This window comes from Mesocricetus auratus, unplaced genomic scaffold (assembly GCF_017639785.1).
Source record: "Mesocricetus auratus isolate SY011 unplaced genomic scaffold, BCM_Maur_2.0 Super-Scaffold_100676, whole genome shotgun sequence".
Lineage (NCBI taxonomy): Eukaryota > Metazoa > Chordata > Mammalia > Rodentia > Cricetidae > Mesocricetus > Mesocricetus auratus.
In genome coordinates, this window is record NW_024429266.1 from 179,528,177 (window position 1) to 179,556,153 (window position 27,977).

Here is a 27,977-nt window from a genome sequence, read left to right on the forward strand (position 1 = left end):
TCCTTGCTCTCCTTCTGGAAGATGTCTCTTTTTTCCTGCTTATTCTGTCTCCAGCTGGCTCCAGTCTCTGACTACGGTGCTCTGGCTGCCTTCTCTTCCCTGTGTCTGCAGCGGGCTATGTATGCAGGCACGCCCAACGCACAGACCTCCCAGGCACCATAAGCCCCAAGTCCACTGCCTATTCCTAGTGCGGTGTCGCAGCAAGTCCATACCCAGAATTTCTTATCTCTAAGCCTTCTTTGTATTCTGCTTTCTCTGGTCTCTGCCTTTGATTACTGGATTCAATTTCGCAAGGACTAAGGTATTGGGGAAGTCCTGTGTATATGTCAATAAATTACTGCTGGCCAATAGGAATCTAGATAGGTGGGGCTAGGAGTCCAGGAGGATTCTGGGAAGGATAAACACAGAGTTCGAGATGTAACGCCATGGGGTAGGAGCCCGGAACTATTCTCCGGTAAGAGACATACTTAGATTAACATTTATGGGGTAATTACTTAAGTCAGAGCTAGCCAGTAAGAAACAAGCAAGGCCAACAGCTTCATAATTAATACAGCGTCCTGTGTGTTTATTTGGGACTGATGCAGCTCTAGAACCAGGCTGGCGGGAAGGCTCCTCTCAAGGAAAAAGCTTCTTTTTACACTAAGGTGTCTTTTTGGGTAGGGATAATGTTATTAAAAACCTGGCTCTGGAGTTGGGGTATGGCCTTCTGCCTCTGATCCAAGCGTGATTGTTCAAATATTTCCTCCAAAATCTCTGTTCTAGGTCAGAAGGTCATCAGACTTTAGAACAAAGAGGAAAAAACAAAACAGCCCCCCAAAAGATACTATGTGTTTTAAAATAGCTAAAATAGAAACTTTCTGTACTTTAGATTTGTAAGCTTATTGGATATGGTTAGAAAAAAATCTATAAAGCAAATTTGTAAAAAAAACAAGAACAAACTGATGCCAACATTTTCTGAGTTCCTGTGAATATATTGCTTTGTAGTTTTCTGTTTAATGACCTCCAGGCTACAGATACTTATATTATTCTGCAACTGAATGACTTTATAAGAAAATATACTAAGATTTTCACGTTGTCCGTCTCCATCTGCAGACACACACAAACTGGTTATGAAGTAAAATAAAACCCTCTGTCTAGAATCTCTTAGTAATAACTCCAGATATGCCCGCTTAAAATTATCAGACTAGGACTCACTTAAAGCTAACATTCCTTCAAAAAAAGGAGATAGGCAAAGTCATTGACCCTTCAATTGAGCATCCAGCCACGCCTCCCAAGCTGGTTCTGTGCAATTAGGACATCACTGTACGAGGCCTCAAAGTTTTCTGGAGAAACTATGGTATATAGGCTAAAAGCTAAGAATAAGGAGAGAGTCCGCCTATGCAACAAGAGAGCTGTTATATATACTCGGTAAAGGCACCAGATATTGTTTAACACTCCCTTAAGAAAAATTTCTTACAACAAATGTTAAATTTGTTACTGTTATGTCTCATGTTATTTAAATCTTGTCATCAAAAAAGGATTCATATAAAATTAGGATGCTAAATGTAATTAAAAATGTCTAGCTCTTTGACTTGTTCCCCTTTCTTTGGTTCTTGTCTACAAAAAATGTTCCCCCAATCAAAGTCATGGGTATTTAAAACTCTTGGGATCTGTAAAACCATTTCAGGGAGTGGGGGGCAGGTACCTGTGAAATTCCAAGCCCCCCCCAATTAGTTTAAAACTTGTAACAAAACGGTTAATAGTTGAAAACCTATACAGCGGTAATCTTAATTTGCTATTGCAACACTTGGGAGAGCAGGCCCTGCACCTCACCCGGGCAACACAATAGAGCCAGCACTGTTGGTGGAGATGGAGGTGAGTCAGCCCCGAACTTGTAAGCGTAGGAGAGCTGTTCCCACTACTTGTCTGTCATGAAGCAGTGGGGGGGGGTTTCCCCCTCTAACCCCCTCTCTGTCCTGCACTGACTGCAACAGATAAGCAAACTACAGCACTCAAGAAAGCAGGCCTTGCTCGTGCCCTAGGCAGCACAGCAGAGCTGGCCTTGTTGGTGGAGGTGTGGGTGACCCAGCCCCAAGGTTGTGAGCAAGGGAGAGCTATCCTCATTACTCACCTGACACGTGGTGGTATGAGTGGAGGAGAGATGCCCCCCTCCCTCCCCCCCCCCCGTTAATGCCTGAGACAGGTGGAGGATCTGGCCCTGGGGTTGTAAGAGCAAGGGGGCTGCCCCTGCCCCTCACCAGCTGCAGCACTCAGGAGAGGGGCCCCTGCACCTCACCTCACCTGGGCAGCAGAGTAGAGCTGGTCCTGATGGTGTAGGTGTGGGGGAGTCAACCCTGAGGGCATGAAATCAGGAGAGCTGGACCCACTTCTCTCTCATTGCTGGAGAGTGGGGCAATGCTGGAGAGCTCACCCTGGTGGTGAGGACAGGAAGAACTGATCAACCCAACAGCTGCCCAAGTCCAGAACCAGCCAACACCCACCCCATCTGTGATTTACTGGAGCACTTGAAGGGGCCGTGCGCACAGACCCAAAGCTACAGGGTCTCCATGACACAGGGCAACAACAGGACACCAAGATCCCAGTGAGGGACCAGCATCGATGGTGTCAGGAACAGAGGCCTCAAACCAGACCAATGACTCCTTGCAGTGAACACTAGCAAGTAAAGATGTATGGACAAAAGGATTTATTGTGTGACTCACTGGGCCACACTGCAGCTTCCATGATGAGGTTTTTTTTCCTTTTTTTAATCTTTTTTTTTTTTTTTTTTTTTGGTTTTATGAGACAGGGTTTCTCTGTATTGTTTTGGGGGCTGTCGGTCCAGCCCGGCCTCTAACTCACAGAGATCCGCCTGCCTCTGCCTCCCGAGGGCTGGGATTAAAGGCGTGCGCCACCACCGCCCAGCCTTTTTTTTTTATCTTAAATTTTGTCTTATTGAGGGGGGGTGGATTTCAAGAGCAGAGTTGAAGGGACCAGGATATGAATGGGATCAAGACGCATGATGTGAAAGTCACATTGAATAAATAAAAAGAAAGTTAAAAAAATGTGGTTGGGTGTGGAGGCACACCTTTAATCCCAGCACTTGAGAGGCAGAGGCAGAGGCAGGTGGATCTCTAAGTTTGAGGCCAGTTTGTTCTACAAATCAAGTTTCAGGACAGCCGGGGCTACACAGAAAAACCCTGTCTTAAAAAAAAAAGCTTCCGGGGCTGGAGAGATGGCTCAGAGGTTAAGAGCACTGACTGCTCTTCCAGAGGTCCTGAGTTCAATTCCCAGCAACCACATGGTGGCTCACAACCATCTATAATGAGATCTGGTGTCCTCTTCTGATATGCAGGCAGAACACTGTATACATAATAAATAAATAAATCTTTAAAAAAAAAAAAGCTTCCCATGATAGACAAAACTGTGAGCCACCAGCTCCTAGAAGCAACCCTAAAGTCTCCTCCAAAGAAGACAACGGCACAAATGACTCCACCTTAATTACAGTAATGCTAAACACGGGCACAGAACAGACGCGTGCCGCTGGACCCTATCCAAACTGTGGGCAAGCAGGACACTGGAGAGCTGACTGTGCCTCTTGGCCTCCCAAGACAGGCTCTCAAGCTCTTCATCTCCAAAAGCTCAGATTTTCTGGGTCTGGCAGCTGAAAACTAAAGCTGCCCTGTGTGGAAATGAAAGACTTAACGCTGTCCCGTGTGACATGAAGCAGCCTAGGGAGCCACCTAGGAAGTCTCTGTCATTTTAATTGATACAGAAGTCATATGGATTATACTTCCTGCTCAAATTTATTTTTCTTAGATCGCTGATGATATTAATGACTCACTGTAGCAATGGTTGCTCTCAGTAATCAACCACCCATGTATCGTTGAAAATAATTAGCAAAGCCGGGCGGTGGTGGCGCACGCCTTTAATCCCAGCCCTCGGGAGGCAGAGGCAGGCGGATCTCTGTGAGTTCGAGGCCGGGCTGGTCTGACAGCCTCCAAAACAATACAGAGAAACCCTGCCTCGTAAAAACAAAAAGAAAAAAGAAAATAATTAGGAAAAATGGAATGTATAAAGGTGTAGGAAAAGATTTAGGATGCAAGCTGCAAAGGTCTAAGGATAGAAAAGCTTAAATAAGTTATGATGGTCCAAGGAAGTAATTTAAGGCATATAAAGGTCTGAGCACATGAAAGCTCAAATAAGCTGTGAGGGTCTGAGAAAATGATTTCAGGTTTGCAAATGTAAGTTAGAAAGGTCTAGGGGAATGACTCTAGGTATAGACATAAAACAATTAAAAATGTTTCAGATTTATTTTCCTCTTGCCATGCTATTATTATATTAGGACTTGAAAAGTTCAGAGTTTTTACATTAATCAATGGAGTTAAGATTTTCCCCTAAGCTCCTTAACTTTGCCTTCTGTTTCTAGTCTATATTTGTCCCAGCAGATTTCCAATCAACTAAAGACTACAAACTATTCCAGACACACCAGCCTCAGGTGGCCCTTTGAAACTAGCAAGCCCTGGACCAGCTGAAAGCTAATGTAAACCAGATGCTTCTGACAAAATTTCCTACCAGCTTGAGCCCCAGCTTCAGACTAGCATTCCTGACTGCTCCAAAGCTACCCGTCCATCACTAGTTCCAGGTGGTCCACAGAACCTGGATAGCAAGCCAGATGTGACTTCTCCCTTCCTGGTCTTTGACTGGCATTCCAGCCTTCGTGGGCCCTGACAACAATGACATACTTCAGCTGAGAAGCAGTTACAGAAGAGACTGTGTTGCTCCTTACCATTAACAAAAGGCTAGGAAGTTAGATCCAAAGAAACTTCTTCCCTTCTACCAAAGAAGCCCTTTTCCTATCACTGTCAAAAATGTCAAATAGCTGCCTATGGTGCCTATTAGCACACCAGAACATGCTGGCCTGCAGGCTCCTTCAGTATTACAAATACCTGTTAAAATCAGAGAGCTAAAAAAAGGATTACTCAAGATGGGGGTTATCCATCTTGGCAACCAACAGCCATTCTCTCTGACTTCAGTTTCTGGAAGGTAAGTTCCCAGTAACCTTGACTCAGTGATTCCCACCCAAAAATGTACAGTCGAGACTCTCTACTTGTTACGATGCGGCTAAATGCCTTTTTCGGCTTCTATAACTTGCTTATGTAGACACCCAAAGATTGTTTGGGGTCACTTAACTTGGCAGAACAGACCAGTTTTTGCTTGCTTAAATACATATTGAAAGTCTTCTTGTGATTTTACCCTTTACAAATCCTTCCCTTGTTTCCCTTCTCATGGCAATCTCAAACTTGGCTCAGAGATTGTTCATCCTGCTAGAAGCTAATAAATACATCTTTAATTATAATTGGATTGAGTCTATGGTTTTTTTTTCCCAAAGATCACAAACTCCATGACATCAGGATGCCCTGGGTTTCATCCTTAGCACCAAAAAGTAAAGTAAAATATCAAATGAGAATCATGAGATCACTGTGTGCCCAAATAAGGAGAGGGAGAGAAACCTCGGTAAAAGATATTTAATGTCAGAGGGACATTGTACATCTGGGCAGAGGTGACCTGCCAGCATGCCCCGTTGTTCGTGAGGCCTCCCAGATAGAGGAGGTGGCAGCAGCAGCAACAGTTTCCTGCCCTGTGCAAGACGGCAGTGCACAAGCCCTTTGTCCCCAACCAGAGCCCAGGTTTGCTTCATGTCTTCCTTGATGTAGCAGGTTAAGTGGCCATCTTTCTCTTGGCCCAGGAGCTTGCAGCAGGAGCTGGTGGCACCCTCATCAGAACACAGATCCAGAATCCAGAGAGGCACAGGTCCCTTACAGTCACCAGTCAGGCTGACTTGAGACCTCTCCCCAGAACTCAGTTGCGCACTCAGACGAGAAAAGAAGCAAGTCCTGGGGCCTTTACTAAAGCTACCTCCATTCAGGGGAAGGCCTGGACCACCATTGGGAATGTCAGGTCTCCACCTTCCACAGGGCCTCTGGGTCTCCTGGCCAGGGTCATAAACTGCAGATATGAAACGGGCCCATCTCCTTCATCTAATCACTGCCTCTCTCCTGGAGGCTGTGGCGCATGACACTCTCAAGCCCCTGTGTCCTGAGAGCCCTGGCCAGAAAGCATGGAAAAGCCCATTTCTCTCCCACTGGCTGTAGATTACCAGCAAAGCCCAGTCCTCACAGAGGGCCAGCATCTCTTAAATTCTTCCTCCCCATGTTCTTCTCTTGCTTATTTATCATCCGTCCATTCGTTTGTACAAATATAAAATATATTTAGATAGATTTATATAATATAGACTTTTGTGAGGCAGAGAGGAGTGGGCCAGAGGCAGGGGTGCCATCATTTACAGACATACTGGTCCACAATCTCAGTGCATTTTTTGCACCTGACGAAGCAACACCAGTGGAACCTGCAGTGACAGCGCTCCACCTGGACGCTCTTGAAGCGGTCATAGCCCCGGCCACAGCACATGAGCTCACAGCCATCCATGCCCTCTGAGGTCTTGTTGCAGAGGCGGCCCTGGGTGCCCAGTGAGCCTGTGGTCTCGTTGCGCAGGCAGTAGTCAGGGCTGGGGTCCACGTAGACCAGGTCCTCTGGTGTGGGCTGGTTGAAGCGGCTGTTAGCCAACTCCAGCTTGCCCTGGCGGGTGATGCGCATGGCCGCAGCGCTGTCATACTTCTCCTTCAACCGGTCTCCCACCTTGCGGAACTCAGCCAGCTGGAGCCAGCAGGTCTTGAGGCTGCAGGACCCTGAGACTCCGTGACATTTGCAGGCGACATCAGCCATCTTGTACACAGCCTGGAGAGGGAGAAAGATGAGTGAGAGGGAGAAGCCTTCACAGACAGTCTTAAGAAGGTGGAGAGGTGGGCCAGTGACGTCAGCAGGATAAGGACCTCGATGCCAAGCCTGAGTTGGATCCCTGGAGCTTACAAGATAGGAGAGAACCAACTCCTACAGTACTCCCAAATATCCATCTTCAAGAAATACATTTTTAAAATTTGTTTGTGTGTGTGTGTGTGTGTGAGAGAGAGAGAGAGAGACAGAGACAGAGACAGAAAGAGAGGATGCACACGTGCCGCAGAGCCCACATAGCCACCAGAGGACTTCTGGGTAGTCAGTTCTTGACTTCTACCTTGTTTGGGGGCAGGCTCTCCCTTGCCTCATTCGCTCGCAGTATTACTACTGTGCCCATGGAGGTCAGAGGACGGCTCTGAAAACTTAGTTCTCTTTCCACCTTCACTTGGACTGCAGGGCACGTGCTTTCCCTACCGGGCCAGCAACCCCTCTCATTTCTGCTGCTTCATGGCCTCCACACTGCCAGGCGGTTCTCCAGGCTCTGCTTCCCACATTGCTGCAGGAATGCCGGGGTACAGACATGCATCCCTGCATGGAGTTTTTACATAGGCTCTGGAGACCCTAATGCGCTTACTAGACTTGGGTAGCAATTGCTTCTACCCCCTGAGCCATCTCCCCAACCCCTACAGTTTTTAAAAAATAATTTATTTACATTGGGAGAGAATCTCATGTAAACCAGGCTGGCCTCAAACTTGCTCCACAACTAAAGATGACCTTGAACCTCTGACCCCTTGCACTTTGAACCCCTGAATGTTGAGACTGTAGGCATGTTTTATATAGCCCTGGGGATCAACCCCAGGGCCTTATGCTCAGTAGACAATCACCCCACCAACTGAGCTACGTACCCCCACCTCCCACCCAACCCTTATTTTCTTTAAATGGAATCTTGTTATATTATTCAGGCTGTTCTCAAAGGTTGGGCCTCAAGTGATTTTGCCAGTCTTGCTAGCAGCTGGAACTACAGATGTGAGCCGTTGCTCCTGGCTCAAACTTTCTATGTTGATTCAATTTCTAAACAGATAAAACCCAACAAAATATGTTTAGCTTTTGCACAATATGGAGTACAAGTCATAAAAATATAGATAGACTTGGGAGAGTAAAAGAAACAAGATATTGGAAAAAAATAAAAATAAAATAGCTGGGTGTGGTGGCACACGCCTTTAATCCCAGCACTCCAGAGGCAGAGACAGGAGGAGAGTAGCTGGGCGTAGTGGCACACACCTTTAATCCCAGCACTCCAGAGGCAGAGACAGGTAGATGTCCACATGGGAACACTGTCTCAGAGAAAAAAATAAATAAAAGTAAAAGAAATAGAGTAATATAAGCCACGTAAAGATAGAAAATACAAAAAAAGTCTGGATACTGTATACTATTGTATTTTTCAGTTGTTCAGTGGCTAAGGAAGGAACAACTACTGAAATATACTTGATTATAAATGCTGCTGAATTAATCCAACTTATATATTTAAAAAATGCTTTGACTTCTAACTTTAAATATAAGGACCAGTTACTTGGGAAAAGAGTTTTTGTTGATGTTTCCACAGAAAATGGAAAGCTGTGGATACCTTCCAGGCTTCTGTGGTTTGATGAACCAAGACCCTCAGAAGCAGTGGCCCAGGTGATCCAGCATCTGAAACAGCTGAGATGATACAGCCTTAAGGACTACAAAAAAGGACTTCGCCAGGTTTCTGAGTTTTGCCATGATCCCCATGGTATGGACAGTGCCCCCTATCAGCAGGAAGCAGTTTGGAATGAGCAACGTCCAAATTCCCAAATATTGTTTATAAATCTTTGTTTTCATTTGAATGGGGTTGCTTATAATTGGTTAATGATCACAACCAATCTCTTTTTAAAGGTAAAAGGGGAATTATGGTATGGAAATGAATACTTTATATTGGTATGGTTTTTCATTTATTGATCCCAAATTCAAGGCCATTTTGTGATATGTATATTTCTCTTCTTATTTAAGTATTGTGTTCATACTGATCTTTTAAAACATAATGCATAATTAAATACAGATTATAGATAGTTACTTACAATAGTCAGAATTTATAGTTAGGTTAGTTAGGTTTTCTAGATATAGAGATATATTTAAGATAGATAGATAGTCCTTAAACCTTTCAAAAACCTTCAGAAAATGGCATTTAAAATGGTTTAGGGTTTTTCTTGACAATGAGAAATGTCTGCTCCTGGCAGCACCAATTATGTCTGAGAGGAAGATGGGCATTAAAGAAACTTGTTATGGAGTTTGCTTTCAACATGGCAAGATTAGCCATTTGGGACTAATAATTATGGGTTAAATACTTAAGTCAGAGCTAGCCAGTAACAAACCAACCAAACGGCCAACAGCTTTATAATTAATATAGTGTCCTGTGTGTTATTTGGGGGTTCAGACAGCGTGGCAGGGCCCAGGCAACTGGTGAGGAAGACTATGTTACAGACTTCTTTTCAAGAGTTCCCGGTTTGTGTCTTTATTCAGCACTGAGCAGAGATTATCACAAGAGCCGTTAGCGGCTCTTAGACTATTTGGAAGGTTGTTTTCCCAAGAGGAGTGGAGACACTGAATCTCTGGAGTCTTGGGAAGCTATCAGGCCCATGCTAGCATAACCATGTCTGAATTACAACCTGGTGGCCCATCATGGCTTAGAACAGGAGGGGGAGGGAGGCTTTCCTCTGAGGTTAAAGACACCACCACCCTTGGCCTGAAAGCTACCAAAAACAACCCCCCCCAGCTCTCCACTCCACTCCCAACCCTCCCCCGTGCCGCAGTCCCCCCACCCCCATCAGGACCTTCACAGACAAGCTCTGCAGTCACCTTCTGGCCCAAATCACAGGCCTGAGTTCTAGCCTGCCTCTCTGCAGAAATGGTCCTTGGCTTAGGGAGAGAACATCTGGTGATGTGGAAAGGGAAGTATCAAGGGTCTGTGGCTGTGTACAGAGTAGCTGCTGAGCCACCAGGAAGCAGGATAAATGTCTCTAATGGGAATAAATACTGGGAGACGGGAAGAGGGAACCAGCTCACAGATATAGACAGGATCCCCACACAAGGAGGGTGAAGAATTCTGTTTCCCTTAACTATTTAAAATCCACCCATCCTTGCTCTAGATGAAGACACATTGTAATATTTGTTCTTTTTTTCATATTTATATTACTGATACGTCTGTGGAGAAAGAGAAGGGAATGTTAATGTGGGGCCCGTCCTGCTTACTAAAAAACTAATACAATGTGGGGCTGGGGATGTAGTTCAGGGTGGAACATTTGCCTAGCATGTGTAAGACACTCAGTTTGATCCCCAGAGCCACAAAAGGTGACAAAATGCTTTTTAAAAAGTTTCAGTCCCAGTTAGTGGTGTGGTAGTCACATCTGCAACCCCAGTGCTCTGGAATGCTAAAGGAGAAGGATTGCCATGAGTTTGTGGTTACCCTGGACGACATAGAGAAACTCTGTGTCATTCTTGACACCTCCTCCCCATACTTTTTTTAAAGAGTTAGGGTTGGTAGCTAATGTCTCTAATCCTAGCACTCAAAAGGCAGAGGCAGGGGGACTGGAGAGATGTCTCAGAGGTTAAGAGCATTGCCTGCTTTTCCAGAGGTCCTGAGTTCAATTCCTAGCAACCACATGGCAAGAGGCAAGATGACTTCTGTGGGTTCGAGGCCAGCCTGGGCTACATAGCCAGTTCCAGCCTTGCTGGTCTGAAACTCACAGAGACTGGCCTGCCTCTGCTCTTGAGTGCTGGGATCAAAGCCGTGCGCCACCATTGCCGGCCAGGCCTTTTTATCTGCATAGATATCCTTGCACAGAGGAGCATTACCAGCTTGCTGCTCCTGCCCCTGTGTCCACAGGAAGCTGCCAGAGTTGCTTACGGGCCCAGAGAGGCTTCTGCCAAAGCACATGGATTTCTGCTGCTGGGCAAGACGGCAGATGGCAGATCATCTGTTGCTGTTTGTGCTTATTCTGGTCTCTTTTCAACCATTCCATTCTACAGTGCTCCTTGGAGAACTTTCTGTGCGTATGAGGAGGTGGGAGCTAAACATAATACCGTTGTCCCAGCTGGTGACTGACAGTTGGAGTTAGTTGGCCAGTGATTAAAAAAAAAATAGAGACAAGCATCCCTACTCCGGAGCAGCTTGTGACAGAGGGGGGGGGGGAGAGGGAGAGAGGGAGGGAGAGAGGGAGGGAGGAGAGAGAGAGAGAGACAAAGGATTGAGGAAGAGGTTTGCAGAGTGGGGGAAGGAGCTAAAGCCTGGGAACCAGACAGAGGAAAGCAGGAAAAGAGGTCACCAAGGGGCCAGACAGACAGAGGAAGCAGCAGAGAAGGGGCCAGGAAAAACAAATGATTAAGGGCAATAAAATGAGGAGCCGGCAAAAGTAGGATCAAACTGGGAAGGGAAGGGAGGCGATGTCTCCCCTCTGCCTTCAGTACAGAGCACAGATCAGAATGCTGCCTAGTTCCTGACATTGCCAGATATGGGCTCAAAGCAGGACTGACACACAGCCCCTCTCCCTTGTTCTGTGAAGCAGGCCTCTTACTTAACTGCTAGGAGGCAACACAGAAACTGCTCTCGGTAAAGGGTGTCACAAAGAACCAAGCAGACCTTCACCAGAGAAAAGGAGGGTGAGAAATACCTCAAGCAAAGCAGGAAATGCTTCTCGCAGGCACAGGAGGCCTGTAGGGAGTGGGAAAGACTTTAAGGTCTGGGTGGCCTTTAAGCTCAGACCTCTTTTATTTTGTTTTTGAGGTACCGTCTCACCCAGCCTGACCCTGAACTAGGCTCAAGGAATCCTCCTGCCTCAGCCTCCTTTGCACCTGAGATTATAGATGTCCAGTCTTGAAAGAGGATAGAAAGTGGGCATTCGAGAGCTTAAGAAGCGAGCAATGGGCCACAGTGGGAGCACAGAGGGGCAGCTGTTCTCAGAGGCACCACGTCAGGAAGCTGTAAAGGAGCAGAGCTGCCATCATGCTGCTCCCAAAGGTCACGGGGACAACACGGGAGGATGGGGGAGGGGCAGCCAGGGAACCTGAAGCTTAAAAGACAGTTGTGTTTCCTTATTCGCACTCCAGCCTGAAACCTCCCAGTGCAGAACGTGCATCCTCCATTACCCGAGTGTATGGGCTGTGGTTCTGTATCTGCTCATAACAGCTCGTCGGGGTCAGGCTCACCTGATGCGGTGATAAACCATAAATCCCAGGCTAGGCTTAATGGCCTAAGCATCCAATCATCATGAGGAGGGCTGGCCAAGACCAAACATTGCACGTTAGTAGCTCTGAAGTGATAAAGTTAGAAAAATGACCCTCAGGAACCAGGTGTTATGATAGGCACCTGTAGTCCTAGCTCCTGGGAGGCTGAGGCAGAAGGATGTCTTGAGCCCAGGAGTTTGAGGTCAGCCTGGGCAACAAATAAGATCTTGTTTTAAAAAAACAAATTCAAGCCTGTCAGTGATGGCACCACGCCTTTAATCCCAGCACTTGTAAGGCAGAGGCAGGTGGATCTCCAAATTTCAGGTCAGTCTGATCTACAGAGCAAGTTCCAAGACAGCAGAGCTACACAGAGAAATACTGTCTTGAAAAACCAACCAACCAACCAAAACAAAAACAAAACCCAGCACTCAGGAGGCAGAAGTAGGTGGAGCCCTTGAGTTTGGGACCAGCCTGGTCTACATTGTGCATTCCAGGCCAGCAAGAGTTATGGAGTGAGATCCTAGCCCAATACAAACCATCACCATCCAACAAGCAAAAACTTCTCCTCCACATTCCTAAAAAGAAAGACAATCACCCTAGAAGTGGTGCACAAGGATGTAGGTGTACACCCTTAGCTCTTTGGCAGTGGTCAGGACAAGACAGCTTACCCGGCGGCCAGCCTCGTTGTTCTGTAGGTTCATGAGGGCTCGGCCCTGCTCCTCTGATCCCTTGGCGAAGTTCTTCTCACGCTCTCGGGCATCTACAAACTCTTTGGCAAAGCGGTAGCCATACTCCACATTGTCCCCACAGCCACCCCAAAGCCAGTCTCGTGGTAGGTCCTTGGGCCTCGCAGTCCGGCTACAGCCACAGGTGGACAGCTCACCCTCTCGGCAAGCACGGCTGATGGCATTCACCACACCGGCAGCACTCACTGCATAGGTGAAGGCAGTCTCCCGGCTACCTGCAGCAGGGGACAACAGATGGTAAGCAGACCACTCTCACTCTGCTGATGGCCTCTCCTTCCCTCTGCTTGGCTGTGGCTTGCCCTGTGGGAACCAGTGTTCCAGGGGATGCCTACCCTTTCCACAGACCCTCTTTGCAATGGGCTGACCTTGGCCTATTTTGACTTCTGCCTCTTGGCTCTACTCTGTGGCACCCTGCATGCCTGGGCAATACTCAAGCCATTGTACTTTGTAGGACCCCTCAGGCACTCCTGGGAGGAGCTGTAAGTAGAGGGGGAATGGGCTTCCTGCAATTTATGGACTAACAGGAATTAACAGGATGAGATTAAAGAAGAAATTATGAGATTAGTAGAACAAGTCTACACCCAAGCAAGAATAGCTGCTCCTTAGACACCATTTCTCTCCCATCCATAAGTTACACATCTGTGTGTCTGTCCTCTTCATGGCTGCCACTGTCTAGTGGGACCCTGGCAGAGGCCAGGAATAGAAAGTGAACTAGACAACAGTCCTACATTTTCCCTCTCTCTTCCTTGGGCCTCACGGTGCCTCTCAATTCACGAGCATTGGTAAGCCAAACTTGAAGTTTCAGTCCCTAGTCATTTTCTATAAAGAGTCCCAACTATGCTCCTCTTTATGGCTACAGAAATCTACTTTAAAACTCCCATGGTGCGGGTGGTGGCCGCCCACGCCTTTAATCCCAGCTTTTAGGAGGCAGAGGCAGGTGGATCTCTGTGAGTCTGAGGGCTACACAGTGAGTTTCCGGACAGCCAGAGCAACATAGTGAGACAAACAAACAAACAGCCTCTCATGGTGCATGCTCTGTTGCAGTGTGGATGGGAATGTTATTGCGTGCAGATGGAAACCAGCCTGGCAGCGACTGAAAGGGTTAGCAGAGTTCCCAGATGACCCGGCAACTCCATTCCTAAAAATATGCCCAATGGAAACAAAGATATGTGTCCAAATGTTTCCCCATGGATGCTCATTGCAGCATGATTCATAATAGCCACAAAAAAAAAGACAGAAAAAGCAAAGAAAGAACGGAAGAACCCAATTATCTTCAATGGGTGGCCATTAGCCATAGAGTGAAATGTTAACAGGAATGAAGTACCAACATATGCCATGACATGGATAAACCTCTAAACAATTGCATCAAATGAAGAGGCCATGTGTTGTTTGATCCTATTTATAGGGGTGCCCGGAATGGGAAAAGACCCACAGAGATTACCTGTGACCTAGGGCTGAGGGTTAGACAGTACCAGTTAAAGGTGGACACAACACAAATGTTCTGGAATCAATGGTTGCAATTCCATGTCTAGTAAAGACACTGAAGACCACTAAACTGTGCACTTTTTTTGTTTTGTTTTGTGTTTTGTTTTTCAAGGCAGGGTGTCTCTGTGGTTTTGGAGACTGTCCTGGAACTAGCTCTTGTAGATCAGGCTGGTCTTGAACTCAACAGAGATTTGCCTGCATTTGCCTCCCGAATGCTGGGCGTGCGCCACCACCGGCTGGCAACTGTGCACTTTTAAATGGTGACTTGATTATGACATGAATGATACCCCTTTAAAGCTATTTTAACAACAAATGACACTTGTGTGGGGTCAGATACTGAGAGAAGTGGTTCTTGGCAAGGTCACAGATCCCTCCTGGACTTTATTGTACCCGGTAGAATGCTCTGTTCTCCTTTTGTGACTCTCTCAAGTCTCCATAATGGGAAGGAGACACCACAGTCCTGTTCCAGAGAGTGCAGAGGCAGAAGCCTGAGTCAATTAAAAGGTAGGAAGGCTGGGGAGATGGCCCCCTCGGGAGTACTTGCTGCTCTGGCAGAAGGCTGGAGTTTGGTTCCCGGCACCCATGTCAGGTGGTTCATGGCCCACTGTGACCCCAGATCCAGAGGATCTAATACCCTCGTCCGGTTTCTGTATACACATACATACATCTAAATAAAATGAATCTTAGAGGAAAGGTCTGGAGGGATCCCTACTTCTTGATTACCTTGGCACCACACAGTGATGTCAGAAGTCAGACCACACCGAGCAAATCAGTTTTTCACAACTAACAATGATCAGCTCTTGTCACCTATAAACAGGAACACCCCCAGACACCTCCGCCCAACAGTAGAAGGCTCTACTTGTGACTGACACTTGTCCCAGTGATGACTGTAGCAGTGAATGCCGGGATAGTAAGGTAATCCAAGACGTGCTTTAAAAAACAAAATTGTTTTATTAAAAATTGTGTACGTGGCCAGGCAGGTGGATCTCTGTGAGTTCGAGGCCAGCCTGGTCTACAGAGCGAGTTCCAGGACAGGCTGCAAAGCAATACCCTGTCTCAAAAACAACAACAAAAGTTGTGTACATATGTATGTTTCTGTGGGAAAATGTCTACATGAGCAGAGTGCCTATGGAAGCCAGAAGAGGACGCTGGCTCTGCTGGAGCTGGAATGACATGCAGTTATGAACAATCTGATAGAGGTGCTGGGACCTGAACTGGGGTCCTCAGGCTGGGCCCTGTTCTGAGTGAGCCTGAGAAATCTTCCAGAAATGCTCTCAACCCCTGACACACTACCTGGAGCAGGAAAGAGCTTTAGATACCCCAGTACAGGGTCCCTCTCTAGTCTCCACAAGCATTAGCTTCCAGCACTCCTCAGAAAAGTAGCTAGCCTTTCAAAGCAACTTATTCATGTTTTTTTCCTTTCTCTTTAAAAATGATTCTATCACTAGAAAGTTCCTTCTCATATGAAACCAAAATACGCCTCCTTGTAATTTCTGCCTGCTGGAGCGGCACTGTCTAATCCTCTATCCATTTGACAGCTCCCCAGTGTTTGAAAACAAGAAACATGCCTTTTATGTGTTCCTTTCCCAGCTACATATGTCTGATTTCTTTTTCCCTCCCTTGGCAAATACTCTTCTCAGAGTCCAATCGGCCCTCTCCAAATGCCTTCTGAACCCATGTGCCCATCTCTGAATGTAATACACCAGGTGCCACAGGCTTGACTTCTGGTGACCAGATCTGAAATTGTCCTCCAGCATACTGCCTCTGCTGGAGGGGTGTGCCCAGATCCTGACAGCATGCATAGAAATCTCTTGCAAGAGAGCTCCCCACGGCAGGTTAGGTAAGCCGAGTGTATGCATGTGCGTGTGCGTGTGCGTGCGTGCGTGTGTGCGTGCGTGCGTGTGTGTGTGTGTGTGTGTGTGTGTGTGTGTGCGTGCGTGCAGGGGTGGGGTATCTAGAAGTTAAACAGTCACAAATTAAGGTAAAAGCAAACCATCTCAAAGATACAAGGCAAGCATGCATGGTCACAATGGTCACAGAGCAACTGGAGAGATTCACACCTCCCAGCTCCAAGCACTGGGAGACTAGCCCTCCATCAGGCTTCCACAGCTATCCCATCCCCCCCCCGCTCCCAGGCAGAGGCTTTTGAAGCAAGGCTGCTCTTCCGAGCTGCTCTGCTGCCCTCTGGTGATGGCTTCTGCTGTAGCTTCAAGAAAAGAGAAGCCTAGGGACACCTCCCAGGATCTTAGAAGGAGCTACCCTGGGGTACAGGAGGAAGGACAGATTCTCAGGCAAGGAGAGTCTTGAGGGAGGCTATAAAAAAAGAGTGGATGGCACATGCCTTTAATTTCAGGACTAGGGAGACGGAGGTGGACTGATCTCCATGAGTTCAAGCCCAACCTGGTCTACATAGAGAGTTCCAACCAGGGCTATGTAGAGAGATCCTGTCTCAAACAAACAACAGCAATGAAAAAAGAAAACCAAACAAAGAGTGGGTAAAATCAGACAGACAGAAGTGCTCCTGCTGGTAACAGAAGTGGATCAAGCAAGATGTGCTTCCTTTGAAAGGTCTGCCTGTCCTGCACAGGTCACCCTACTATGCAATCAGATCAGACTCCCAGTGTCTATTCCTGACCTGTGTACATGTGCAGTGTGTGCAGTGTGTAGGTACGTGTGCATTCCAATCAGATCCTATTCTCCTGGCTTATTTCCAGGGCAAGAAAAGGGTGTTAGTCTTGTCCCCGAATTCCCCCAGTGCAGCTCTCCACCACACTGCCTCACAGCCTTATTTGTTGCTTGTCAGGAGTCACACACCTCGTTTTCTATAGACAAGAGCTCTCACTAGGACCCGGGGCTCCTAGATTTGGCTAGGCTGGCTGCCAGCAAGCCCCAGGGTCTGCCTGTCTCTGCTTCCCCAGCACTGGGCTTATAAGCATGCTACACTGCACTCATCTTTCTATGTGAGCACTGGAGATTGAATTTGGGTCCTCAGGCCTTTTATGTGGATGCTGGAAAGCAAATCGGGTCCTCATATTTGCAGGACAAGGATACTGCTCCCCACCTAGACTAGTCTCGTGGTCCAGACATCCAAAAGTGCTTAGGCAGGTCAGGTACTGTGCCAAGGAGAGGGACTCGAGTGCCAAGAGGCCTCCTCAAGAATCAGTAGGTAAATCCCACCAAAAGCCAACTACTCGGCTTTCAGGGAATACTGCCCCTCAGGCCATGCAGAACACAGGCACATTCCTTCTGTATAGCCAGAGCTGATCTCAAAGGCAAAGACAGTTCAGAAGAGATTTCCCTTGTTTTTACTTTTCAATTTGAAGCCCAGGAAAGATGTCTGGAGTAAATGTGTGTGCATGGAGAGAGGGAGGTTGTTCCTAATAGAATAAATACTTTAAAATCTCTACCCCTCCCCCCAAAACATCCTGCTGGAACCCTATTTTGGAAAAGCCCCAGCACCAGCTAACTCCAGAATGAGGTAGAGAGATAGGGAGCTGTCCAGGGAGAATGCAGAGACAAGACTACCAACACCTTCCTTTTATGGTCCTGGAGAGAAGACCCAGCAGAATAGGGCCTGATTTCTCAATTTCTTGCCAGGGAGGTAAGGATTACATTTCAAAAGAACTTAAGACAATTAGTCTCAAATCACACCTCCTTTGGGGCAACCGGACAGCGGAGCTCTCACCAGCTGCCGGCCAGGGGATGGGAGGAGCCTGAGCTGTGGTCTCTCACCTTTCCCCTCCACCACTTCCATACACACCCCTTTTCAAAGGAGAAAGCCGGGCCTGGACCTGGGCCTGGTAATGACAGCTATTACCAATCTGGCACCAAGTTTTCACCTCCTGTTCAAGGGCTCAAGTGGAGGAAGTGAAGCCCTTAGATGTTGAACACGCAACTTGGGACTTTTCTCCCCTGAGACTGTGAAGACTTCTTAAAAGGCCCTTCTAGCACTGAGACAAAGGCAGCCAGGGCAGGCAGGTCTCGAATCCACTCCCTCCTCACTCAGATGTTCCATTCCCTCCCACAGTGAGTCACAGACAGCCCCAGGCTGAGTCTGACTTAGAGGAACACAGGGTGATGCAGTTAGTGCTATAGTAGCTTGTGGGGTTCCCTCTTCCTTCTAGCACACTTCCAAGCCCAGAAAGAATGCAGCGAGGCTTCCATCCATGCTATCGGTGCATCAGCCATTGGGGAGGAGATGTGCCCCCAGGCACGAAGACACAGATCCTGTGACCAAGCCAAGCTCAAGTGGCCTCTTACCTATCTGCATGACTCTGCCAAAGACAGATGTGTTGTCCACAGTGCTGCAGTTCCACCGTCTCTGCCGGAACTGGTGCTGGCACTCCCTGATGCCCGTCTTGGCTCCCTCCCCGATGTAGGACATGTGCTCCTGATACAACTGACACAGCTTCCTCTGGCCTGGGGAAAGCCCGGGAAGCTGGCTGCACACAGGCTGAGCACCGATGATGAACATCTCAGGCCTCTGCACCGGGTTCAGAGCTAGCGACCTACGATAGCAAGCCAGAAAGGGAGAGGACCCTGCAGTGAATGCTCCTTCCTGCAGCTCTATGCACCACCCAAGCAATCCCCTCTCTGCAATGTTCTCAACATGCAAGGCTCTAGGGTGAGCACAGGGTGCAAGTCGTCAAACAACATAGGAGGGAAACTGAGGCAGGAACACAAATGTTATGTGAGATACCATATGCCTCAGACAGTTGGCTGCTAAGGCCTTTATAAAAAGATGGTAGGGTGTGCCTGTGCACACCTTTAATCCCAGCAAGTTGGAGGCAGATGAAGGTGGATCTCTGTGAGTTCAAGGCCAGCCTGGTCTGCATGGCAAGTTCTAGGACAGCCACAGCTATGTAGTGAGACCCTGTCTCAAAAAAAACCACAAGAAAAATTTGGACTGTCTTAAAGGATGAGAGTAGGCGGAACAGGCTGATCAGGGAAGCCATTCACTTCCAGGAGACAGAAAAAGTGAACTGTCAGAGTGATAACACTGACCTCATTGAAGGAGTAAGTAATGAGTTTAGCCAAGTGCGGGGTGCATGATGGACAGCAACCTACCCCTTTAATGTAGATCCCCTCAGGCTTTTAGATCGAATCCACACACACATGAGCATGTACCCTAGGCATTCTCTCCCAACCCTCTGTGTATCCCACCCCTCTGCTGACCAGCTTGGGGGCTACGTTTGCTCATCATCTGGCACCTATAACAAATGAAGACTAGATGAGGGACTTACAGACTGTGCCATTTCCATGTCTATTTGGCAATTGCGGTGGTCTTAAAAACACAAAAGAGCCTCCTTGGTTCTTTCTACAAAGCCTTCTTCTGGCCTTCGGACTGATCTAGTAGGAATTTTACTACATCTGCTTCTACCAGCAGAAAAACACACACACACACACACACACACACACACAGATAGCAACACCACACTGTACATATACATACACGTATCTACACACAAATATTTACATGCTTTTCTTGTGATGTGGGTCTTACTGTATTCTACAGGATGACTTTGAACTATCAGGCTCAAGAGGTCTGTCCCTCAGCCTTAATAGTGTGTGTGTGTGTATGTGTGTGTGTATGTGTGTATGTGTGTGTATGTGTGTGTATGTGTGTATGTGTGTGTATGTGTGTGTATGTGTGTGTATGTGTGTGTATGTGTGTGTGTGTGTGTGTGTGTTTCTAAGAGTGGATTTCAGGGTCTCATGCTATCAATATTTTTTTGCTGTTGGATAAATAACAATTCACAGGGTGAGGGGATATTTAGGAAGGGTTTTAGACAAGATCTAAGGGAAAACACACACACACAAATAAAGCCTATATTCTTCTCATGAAACCCTCCCCTTTGAGAGCTTGAGGGAGATGAGCTCTGCCAGCCTTCCTGGGATGGAAGAGGCCCTTGGTGTTCCTCAGATAAAGGTGTGACCACTCCCACGGGGCCCTCTCACTCACCACCAGGAGCTGGCATCAGTCAGTAGCTGGGCCCAGCTGGAGAGCAGAGCTGCTGTGAACAGCGACATCAGGCTGGGCATGGTCAACCTCAGCCCATCCCAGTGCCCTGGAACCAACATCTTCCAAAGCAGAGTTCCCTGGAGAGAGGGAAGGAAAGGAGAGTCAGTGTGCCATGCTACAGATTTGGGGAGCCCAGGAGAGATGCAAACAGTGCAGAAAAGCTAAAGGATGAGCTGTGGGAGGGACCTGGAGGCAAATGCTGCCCCTCCCCTCAAGTTCAGCCCTCTCCAGCCTCCTCTTGTTGGGTAGCTGCTCACCACAGGGCTTTTGCGTCCCTTACATTACACTGTGGGTCTCCTACTCAGGATCCAAGTCTGAAGGTAACAAGCTGTGAAACCAGAAAAGCAAATGAAAACAGACCATTTCAAGAGCAATGTGTCTGGTGCAGCAATTAAGACGCACAACTGCCCATCTAGAGCCCAGGCCAAGAGGACAGAGACAAAGGTCCATCCTACTGCAAAAAAAAAAAAAAAAAATTCCACTCACTCCAGTCTCTAACAGGCCCTTGTTTGTAGAGGCTAAGAGTTAAACACCTACAGAATTAGATATGACTACACCCCATAGGCTGTGCCCTTCGTGCTCTGAAGATTTCTGAATGCAAATCCTTGTTTACTCTTTAAAGAGTAGTAGCAGGGAGAACATTAATGCCATTTTACTTCCCAGGCCATGCAGGAGCCTCCCAGGAACAGGCTTTGGTGGCCAGTCTCCTCCCACAACACTCTGGCCTTTGAAGGGCCACATGGAATGCAATTCCACCAGCTCGGGCCACTTCTCTCAAATCTTCCTGGAGGTCCTGCCCACTCCCTTGTTGCCACCTTTGCCTTGGTGAAACACACCGGTCCGGAAAAACTTTGGACATTTGGAAAATACAGCTTTGGCATCCCAGAACAATTGACCAAACGCCCACCTACATCTAGGTTCTCCTTATTCCCAATACACACACACACACTCACTCTCTCTCTTCTCGCCTTATTTCCAATACACAAACACACACTCACACACACACGAGCATGCACACACACCACACACACACACACGCACACACACCATACACACCTCACACACACACCACACACACACACGAGCACACACACACACACACACCACACACACTCAGGCACAGCACAAGCATCCCACTCCCACGCCAGCTCACCATGCTGATGCTGAGCTTCCGGGTCGCTAGACTCTCCGGGAGGGGGCGGCAGATGCTTTTTAGACTATTGGTCTAGGAAATATGTTTGACCTGGGCCACTAAGGGAGGAAGGTGGCGGGAGCAGGATTCAGAGTTAGGACGTGCCTGTTCCCCACCCCTTTTGGTTTGCCTGCTTGAGGTCTCAGCTGGGGCAGGGCACCAACAGGCAGGTGTGTGGGGCCGGCAAGGGGCAGATCAAAGAGAGATTTGCTCCTTAGCTTTTGTCATGTAGAGCCAGCTCGGAAATGATCCGGTCTTTAGCGGGGCCACTAACAACTCCAACTTTCCTAACTGACTTCACTGCCTCCTCTAAGGGATGTCCCTCCCCCTCCCAGACCCCCCATAAATCCTCCTCCACCTCAAGATAGGAGGTCTGTAGAACTTAGAGAGATGGGGCAGAGATAAGGCTGGCTCCAGAAGCTAATGGCTTTATGGAGGGGAGGGTCCAGGCCCAGGACAGAGAAGATACACAAGAGAAAAACTTCAAAGGGCGTCCTTGTTCAAACATCCCTAGCTTCTCTTCCCAGTCCTTCTTGCAGACCATTCAGCCTTCCCCTCTGGCTGCCCTGGCCAAACCACCACAGACTGGAATACTCTACTCCCCACCAGCACCCGGCCCCATGAGTCATTACATAGCCACACTACCAAGTAGCACAGGTTTCTCCCAGTGGATGGTACCAATGTCCCTGAGCCTCCTCGGCCCAAGTTTCCCCTAACAGGCACCCAGGAATCTTTCTGAGGTCCTAAGTCTAATCAAGCCAAATTGGGAGTTGGGGAGGACATCACTGTGTTTAACTGCCTGGGTCAGAGGCCATCTAGGGCCAGATTCACAGGGGTTGCAAATTCTGCACCTTCCTGCCTCAGAAACAAAGGAAAAACGCAATGGTCCCCAGGAGCAGCTCCCACTACCCTGTGCCCATTACAAGTGAAATCTTAAAAATTACCCCAAACCCAACCAACCAAAAACCCAAACAAGAAAGCCTCTAGTACTTGTGTTGTCCCCACTGTCTGCCAGACATGTGGTACATGAAACAATGTCTTTAACAGCTCTGTCCTTGCCAGCAGTGGTCCAAGAACTGATGCTGGGCAGCTGCCTGCACTTCTGATGTCCTTGCAGGGCGTGTGGGGATGGAGATGACGGAGATGTTTTGGTCCCACTAGGTAAAAAGACCTCAAATCCAGACAGGACACAGATGTAGCCAGAGTCCAAGGAACAGCTAGCTGCTGCCAGGCTGTGGGACCCATAAGGCCTTGAAGTCATGTGAACAAGTCATGTGATGGCTTATTCTGGTCAGAGGGGAAGTACTTCAGAAGGCTAGGTGAGACATTATGGTAACAGAAGGCTTCAGTCTTTTCTAGGCTTCCAGCTTATGAGCTTCAGGGAATACTTCCACTGGCTGACCTCTAGTCGCCATGGAGCATTCAAAAGCAGTGCCCAGGAAAATGTCCAGTCCTTCTGTTACCGAGTGCCATCCTTCTGACCATGAAGCAAGCCATGGTTGAGTGAGTAAACCATTCCGGAGAGCGAGTAGTGAAGTATAAAATAGCTAGGGTTTCCTTGCGCCCCTGCCTGGGTCCTGTCCTCTACTCCTCTTCCTGGATGTATGCCTGAAACCTCGCTGTCCTTCCTCCCTGCCCGGTGCACCAAATCCACTGCCAAGGCCATTGGCCGTGTCTGCACAGTGAGTTTAAAGCGTGCTCCCCACTCTCCACTCCTACCGTCTTGCTCTGAGAGACCAGAGAACAGGCTAACTGATCTCTAATCTCTAAATTGTTTCATGGCTTCTTTATTAAGTTCTCTAATTTTCAGATTTCTAATTTTGTAAACTCTAGGTTTCTCGAAGCATAGTCCGCAACAATTAGTATCAGCATCATTTGGAAATCCACTAGAAACACAAAATCTCAAATTGCCAAGCTCCACCCAGAAAGAGTTTTGTGTCTAGCAATCTGTAATTGTTTTTTATGCAATTCTTGGTTTTTTTTTCCAAGACAGGGTTTCTCTGTGGCTTTGGAGGCTGTCCTGGAACTAGCTCATGTAGACCAGGTTGATCTTGAACTCACAGAGATCAGCCTGCCTCTGCCTCCCGAGTGCTGTAATGCAATTCTTTTTATTAAGAATTTTATCACATTTATTTATTTGTGTGAGGAGTTGGGGGTGGACACATGTGCTGGAAATCAAAGGAGTCAATTCTGACACCGTGAAAATTTGAGAGCCATTTTCATGCAGCCATCCTCAGTAACAGGCACTGAATTGATGCACCATGGTTCCAAAATAACACATTTGTATTAACAATAAATTTCTACTTGTTGGTACCTTAAACCAATTGCCCTACAGTGTTAAAGACCTCTCAGGGCCACGGAACTTTCAGCATAAGCAAACCAAGCCACAGCTCTAGCACAAAGACGTCCACTGGTTTTTACTCTGTTAGTCATGTGTATGGATCCCTCAAAGGAACACACTAACAAACACATTATTGAAGATTGTCTGTGATTACACCAAGTACCACTGGACTGTACACTTCAGATGAATGAACCACACAGGACATGGCTTACATCTAAACGAAGCAGTTACCAACTAAAAAGGTGTTCATGATGAGGCTGCTGGCCCCGCCCCCGTAGAGATTTATGCACCAGGAAGTACGTCAACAGCTCGAGGGCAGTGCCTGCCACAAGGCCTGGGTTTGAACTCCAAGACTTAGCATGCCCCAGTCCTCTGGTTCTACTCTTAGACAAATTTAAACAAACAAACAAACAAATAACAAGATAGCAGTCCTGTGTCAGCCTCATGCTGTCAACAGTTCCATCACAGTGAGACAGATGGCCAGCTGAGATCTGTGGCTGCAATGAAATACTGTGCAGGAATAAAAATGAACAAGCTACCACCACATGCAACCACAATCTCAAATCTTACCAACACAGCATAGAAAAGCAAGTCACAGAGAATACAGGTGCAAGCCATGCAGAAAAGCAAAAGACAATGTCATCAACACCATGTGGAGGTTCCCTCCAGGATGGGAGAGGGGATGGACCACGATGAGGAAGAGACTTAGAGTTTCTGGGTACCAGCACAAGTCTACGGCTCAGCCTGGGATAATGCCTGTTCACTGGTGCCATTTACTTGGCTGTGCATACATTATGTGCATATCATGGCTCTCTGCCATTTCCTGAGTTCCCGTGTTGTACATTATACAACAGAAATGTTCAAACTGAGGAAAGATCCCATTAGCATGGATGGGGGATCTCTGGGCATTCTCTGTCTCATAGGGCACACTAAGATCCTTCCCCATCCCCTTTATCTCCTCACAAAAAGAATATTCCAGCTCAAAAGGAAGTCTTAAACAAATGTTTAATAATTTAGAGACAGCCCTCTGATATAACTATTGGAGGATTGGGCAGCTATGAAACACAACAGCACATAGCCCCCAGCATCCCATCAGTGATGTAGCCCCCATCATCCCATCAGTGATGTAGCCCCCAGCATCCCATCATCAGTGACATAGCCCTCAGCATCCCATCATCAGTGACATAGCCCCCAGCATCCCATCAGTGACATAGTCCCCAGCATCCCATCAGTGACATAGCCCCCAGCATCCCATCAGTGATGTAGCCCCCAGCATCCCATCAGTGACATAGCCCCCAGCATCCCATCAGTGAGCCAGCAGTTTCCGTACCATGAGTCAGTGCTGCATAGTTTCCTTTCACTGCGAGGAAACCAGGCTTTGGCCAAGCTACTCTCTGTATCACGTTTATTTATTTATCTATTTGTTTGTTTATTTTTGCTGTGGTTACTATTTAGATCACCAGTCAGCTCTGTCTCTGGTGTAACTGTTTTCATAGATACCTTTCCTTTTTAAAAGACACTTTTCTTATAGTGAATGCAATAATGTAAGGAAGACTTTATCAGAAAATCCCAGTCTCATGAAAGAATCCCCAGATGCTCATCTTCTGCTCAGCTCAATTAACACAGCCTTTCCCTGCCAGCCTTAATTATTTCTCCCAAGGGGCTCTGCCTCTACCCTGCCCCCATTCTTCCTTCCCGCTTTGCTCATCGAACCCTCTTAGCCCTAAGGCACAGCCTTCCTTTGTGTGATCTACCTCCTCGACAGCTGATGGAGACGAAAAACCGAGAAATCTGTGGTGGGGTGAGAGGAAAGTGGACCAGCTCTACCACCGTTTGCAGCAGCCTCTGGAGAACTCAGGCGTCGAGGGGTGGCTTAGGGAGAGGGTGGGTAGAAGACAGGAGATTTAAATTCTGGCACTCGGAATAAGAAGTTAAACTAGAACTGCATTTGGCATTCTCTGTGGGGAGGGGTTGTGTGTGTGTGTGAGTGTGTGTGTGTGTGTGTGTGTGTGTGTGTGTGTGTGTGTATGTGTGTGTGTGTGTTGAAGCAGAAGAGCTGGAGGTGGACCCAGGGTGTGGATCTTCATGTTTCCAGGAATAGCGAATCCCAGACCACCAGCCAGCTTCCAGAAACCCAGGAAAAATAAGTGACCTACTCTCAATTGTACTGAAGCTGTGAGAACAAATGCCACAAAGCCAACGGAGTCCCTAGGTCCTCCCACTTCCGGACCCTGCGTGCATGGTTTCCGGAAGTGGCAGGTTCCAGCTGAAGTCTTTTAATTGGGAAAGCACCATTTTCTCCCCAATTGCCAAGCAAAAGTCCAAGGAAGTTTCATTCCATGCAGAAGATAAGAATTTTCATCCTCTTGCAACCTGATACAATCATTTTAAAAGATGCTTCTTCCAAGGAAGGCAGAAATGAGTGGCAGCTAAGTTGGTATGGCTTAGGAAATCACTCTGAGAAACAAATTCTGAGAGCCAAAGCTTTGGGCTTCTTTTCAAGGAATTGGACAGTTGTTGAAATGATGTTTAGATGCTCTCATCTTGCAAAGTAACCTATTTTGGTCTGCTGTGGAGCTCTGGGGTGTGGGTTGCTTCCATACCCTGCAATCTGGAGTTCACAGGGAGAGGAGCTGTAAGCAGTGCAGCTCTGGAACCCACCAAGGGCAACTGACAGCCTGACTATACCGGCTCACTGGGACATGTGTGTCTTGTGCTACCAACTCAATGTACGTCTTTCTGACTTTGCAAACTGGAGCATATTTAAAAGGACTCAGAGAAAGACTGGTGATATGACTCAGCAGGTAAAGATGTCTGGTGCGCAGCCTGATGACTCGATCCTCAGGACCCACAGTGAGGAGGGAAGAGACTCTGAAAGTTGTGCTCTGACTCCAGGCTAATGCCATGGCATGACATGCACACACACACACACACACACACACACACACACACACACACACACACACAATTAAAATGTTAAAAAAAAGGGGGGGGAAGGCTGGAGAGATGGCTCAGTGGTTAAGAGCATTGATTGCTCTGATTGCTCTTCCAGAGAACCTGGGTTTAATTCCCAGCATCCACATGGCAGCTCCAGTTCCAGGGTACCTGACACCCTCACAGAGACATACATGCAAACAAAACACCAATAAACATAATAAAATAAATAAATTATTTTTAATGTAAAAAATTTCCTAAGGCCTTGAGAAATCATACTATGGTCAAGCATTCACATGAGTCTGCGGAGGCCATTTGTACTCAGGCCACCACAGCTCCCTTGGCACCCCAGCTGTGTCAATCCCTGGAGCTATGCCGGACGTAGCATGTGTGTGTGCATGGTACATGCACATGAGTGCACATGGCACTGTGTGGTATGTATGTAGGTCAGAGGACAAGTTGGTAGAGTTGGGTCTCTCCTTCCATCTTGGAGAAGGCCTTATCGGAGGTACTGTAGGTGCGGATTTTGGGGTCTCATATATGCTCAAGTCAAGTCCAGTGTGGGACACAGTCTCCTTCTGTGCCTGTGGATCAAGATGTAGAACTCTCGGCCCCTTCTCCAGCACATCTGCCTGCACACCGCCATGCCCTGCCATGGTGATGGACTGAACCACTGAAACGGTAAGCCAGCCCCAATTAAATGTTTTCCTTTGTAAGAGTTGGTGTAGTCATGGTGTCTCTTCACAGCAATAGGCCCAACCTATGACAGGAATGAGGTGAAAAAGGACGCATGGTCACACAGAAAAGCTGGGGTCAGGTGGACTGGGCTCTCTGATGGAGAAGCCTCAGCCCCTCATATAGTTACATACAGTTAAACAGGGAGGCAGTGCTTACGGTACACAGTAAACAGTTCCTGTTGGGAAGCAGTCTTCAGTAAATACCTGGGGGAGAAACCCACAGTGGACATTTCCTGCACACGGTGCCAGCCCTCTCATCTCCACCCACGGAAAACGTTGCCACTCACACGAGGCTGAGTGATTGGTCCTTGACATGGCTGTGTCCATGCCATCAGCCCACATTTACTTGGACTTCATTCACTAAGGGCTTTCTCCACTTCCCACATGCAAATGGTGGCATAAATTTTAAAGACTGAAAAGAAAACAATTTACAATTAATCTAAGAAACTAAGTTCTGCATCCTAGATTTGCACGTATTTATCCAAGAAGTCACTTTGTTCTCCTATGACGC

At 47.5% G+C, this 27,977-nt stretch overlaps 1 protein-coding gene and 1 long non-coding RNA gene across 3 annotated transcripts in view; one reads left to right on the forward strand and one right to left on the reverse strand.

Annotated features, from left to right (window-relative positions):
- Positions 1–413: 413 nt before the first annotated feature.
- Positions 414–5,335, forward strand: LOC121136625. The gene is made up of 2 exons (XR_005873669.1): positions 414–454; positions 4,406–5,335. It is a non-coding gene; the product is annotated as an uncharacterized LOC121136625 (long non-coding RNA).
- A 155-nt stretch (positions 5,336–5,490) lies between these two features.
- The window catches only part of Wnt5b (Wnt family member 5B), a 111,311-nt gene continuing 88,824 nt past the window's right edge, over positions 5,491–27,977 (reverse strand). For both annotated transcript variants that reach the window (XM_040737284.1, XM_005066065.4), the window contains exons 2-5: positions 20,203–20,339; positions 18,501–18,748; positions 12,678–12,970; positions 5,491–6,774 (exon numbers count right to left, since the gene is read on the reverse strand). In XM_040737284.1, coding sequence (XP_040593218.1) covers positions 6,316–6,774; positions 12,678–12,970; positions 18,501–18,748; positions 20,203–20,321 — 1,119 coding nt within the window. In that variant the 5' untranslated portion in view covers positions 20,322–20,339 and the 3' untranslated portion in view covers positions 5,491–6,315. The remainder of the gene's footprint in view (positions 6,775–12,677; positions 12,971–18,500; positions 18,749–20,202; positions 20,340–27,977) is intronic.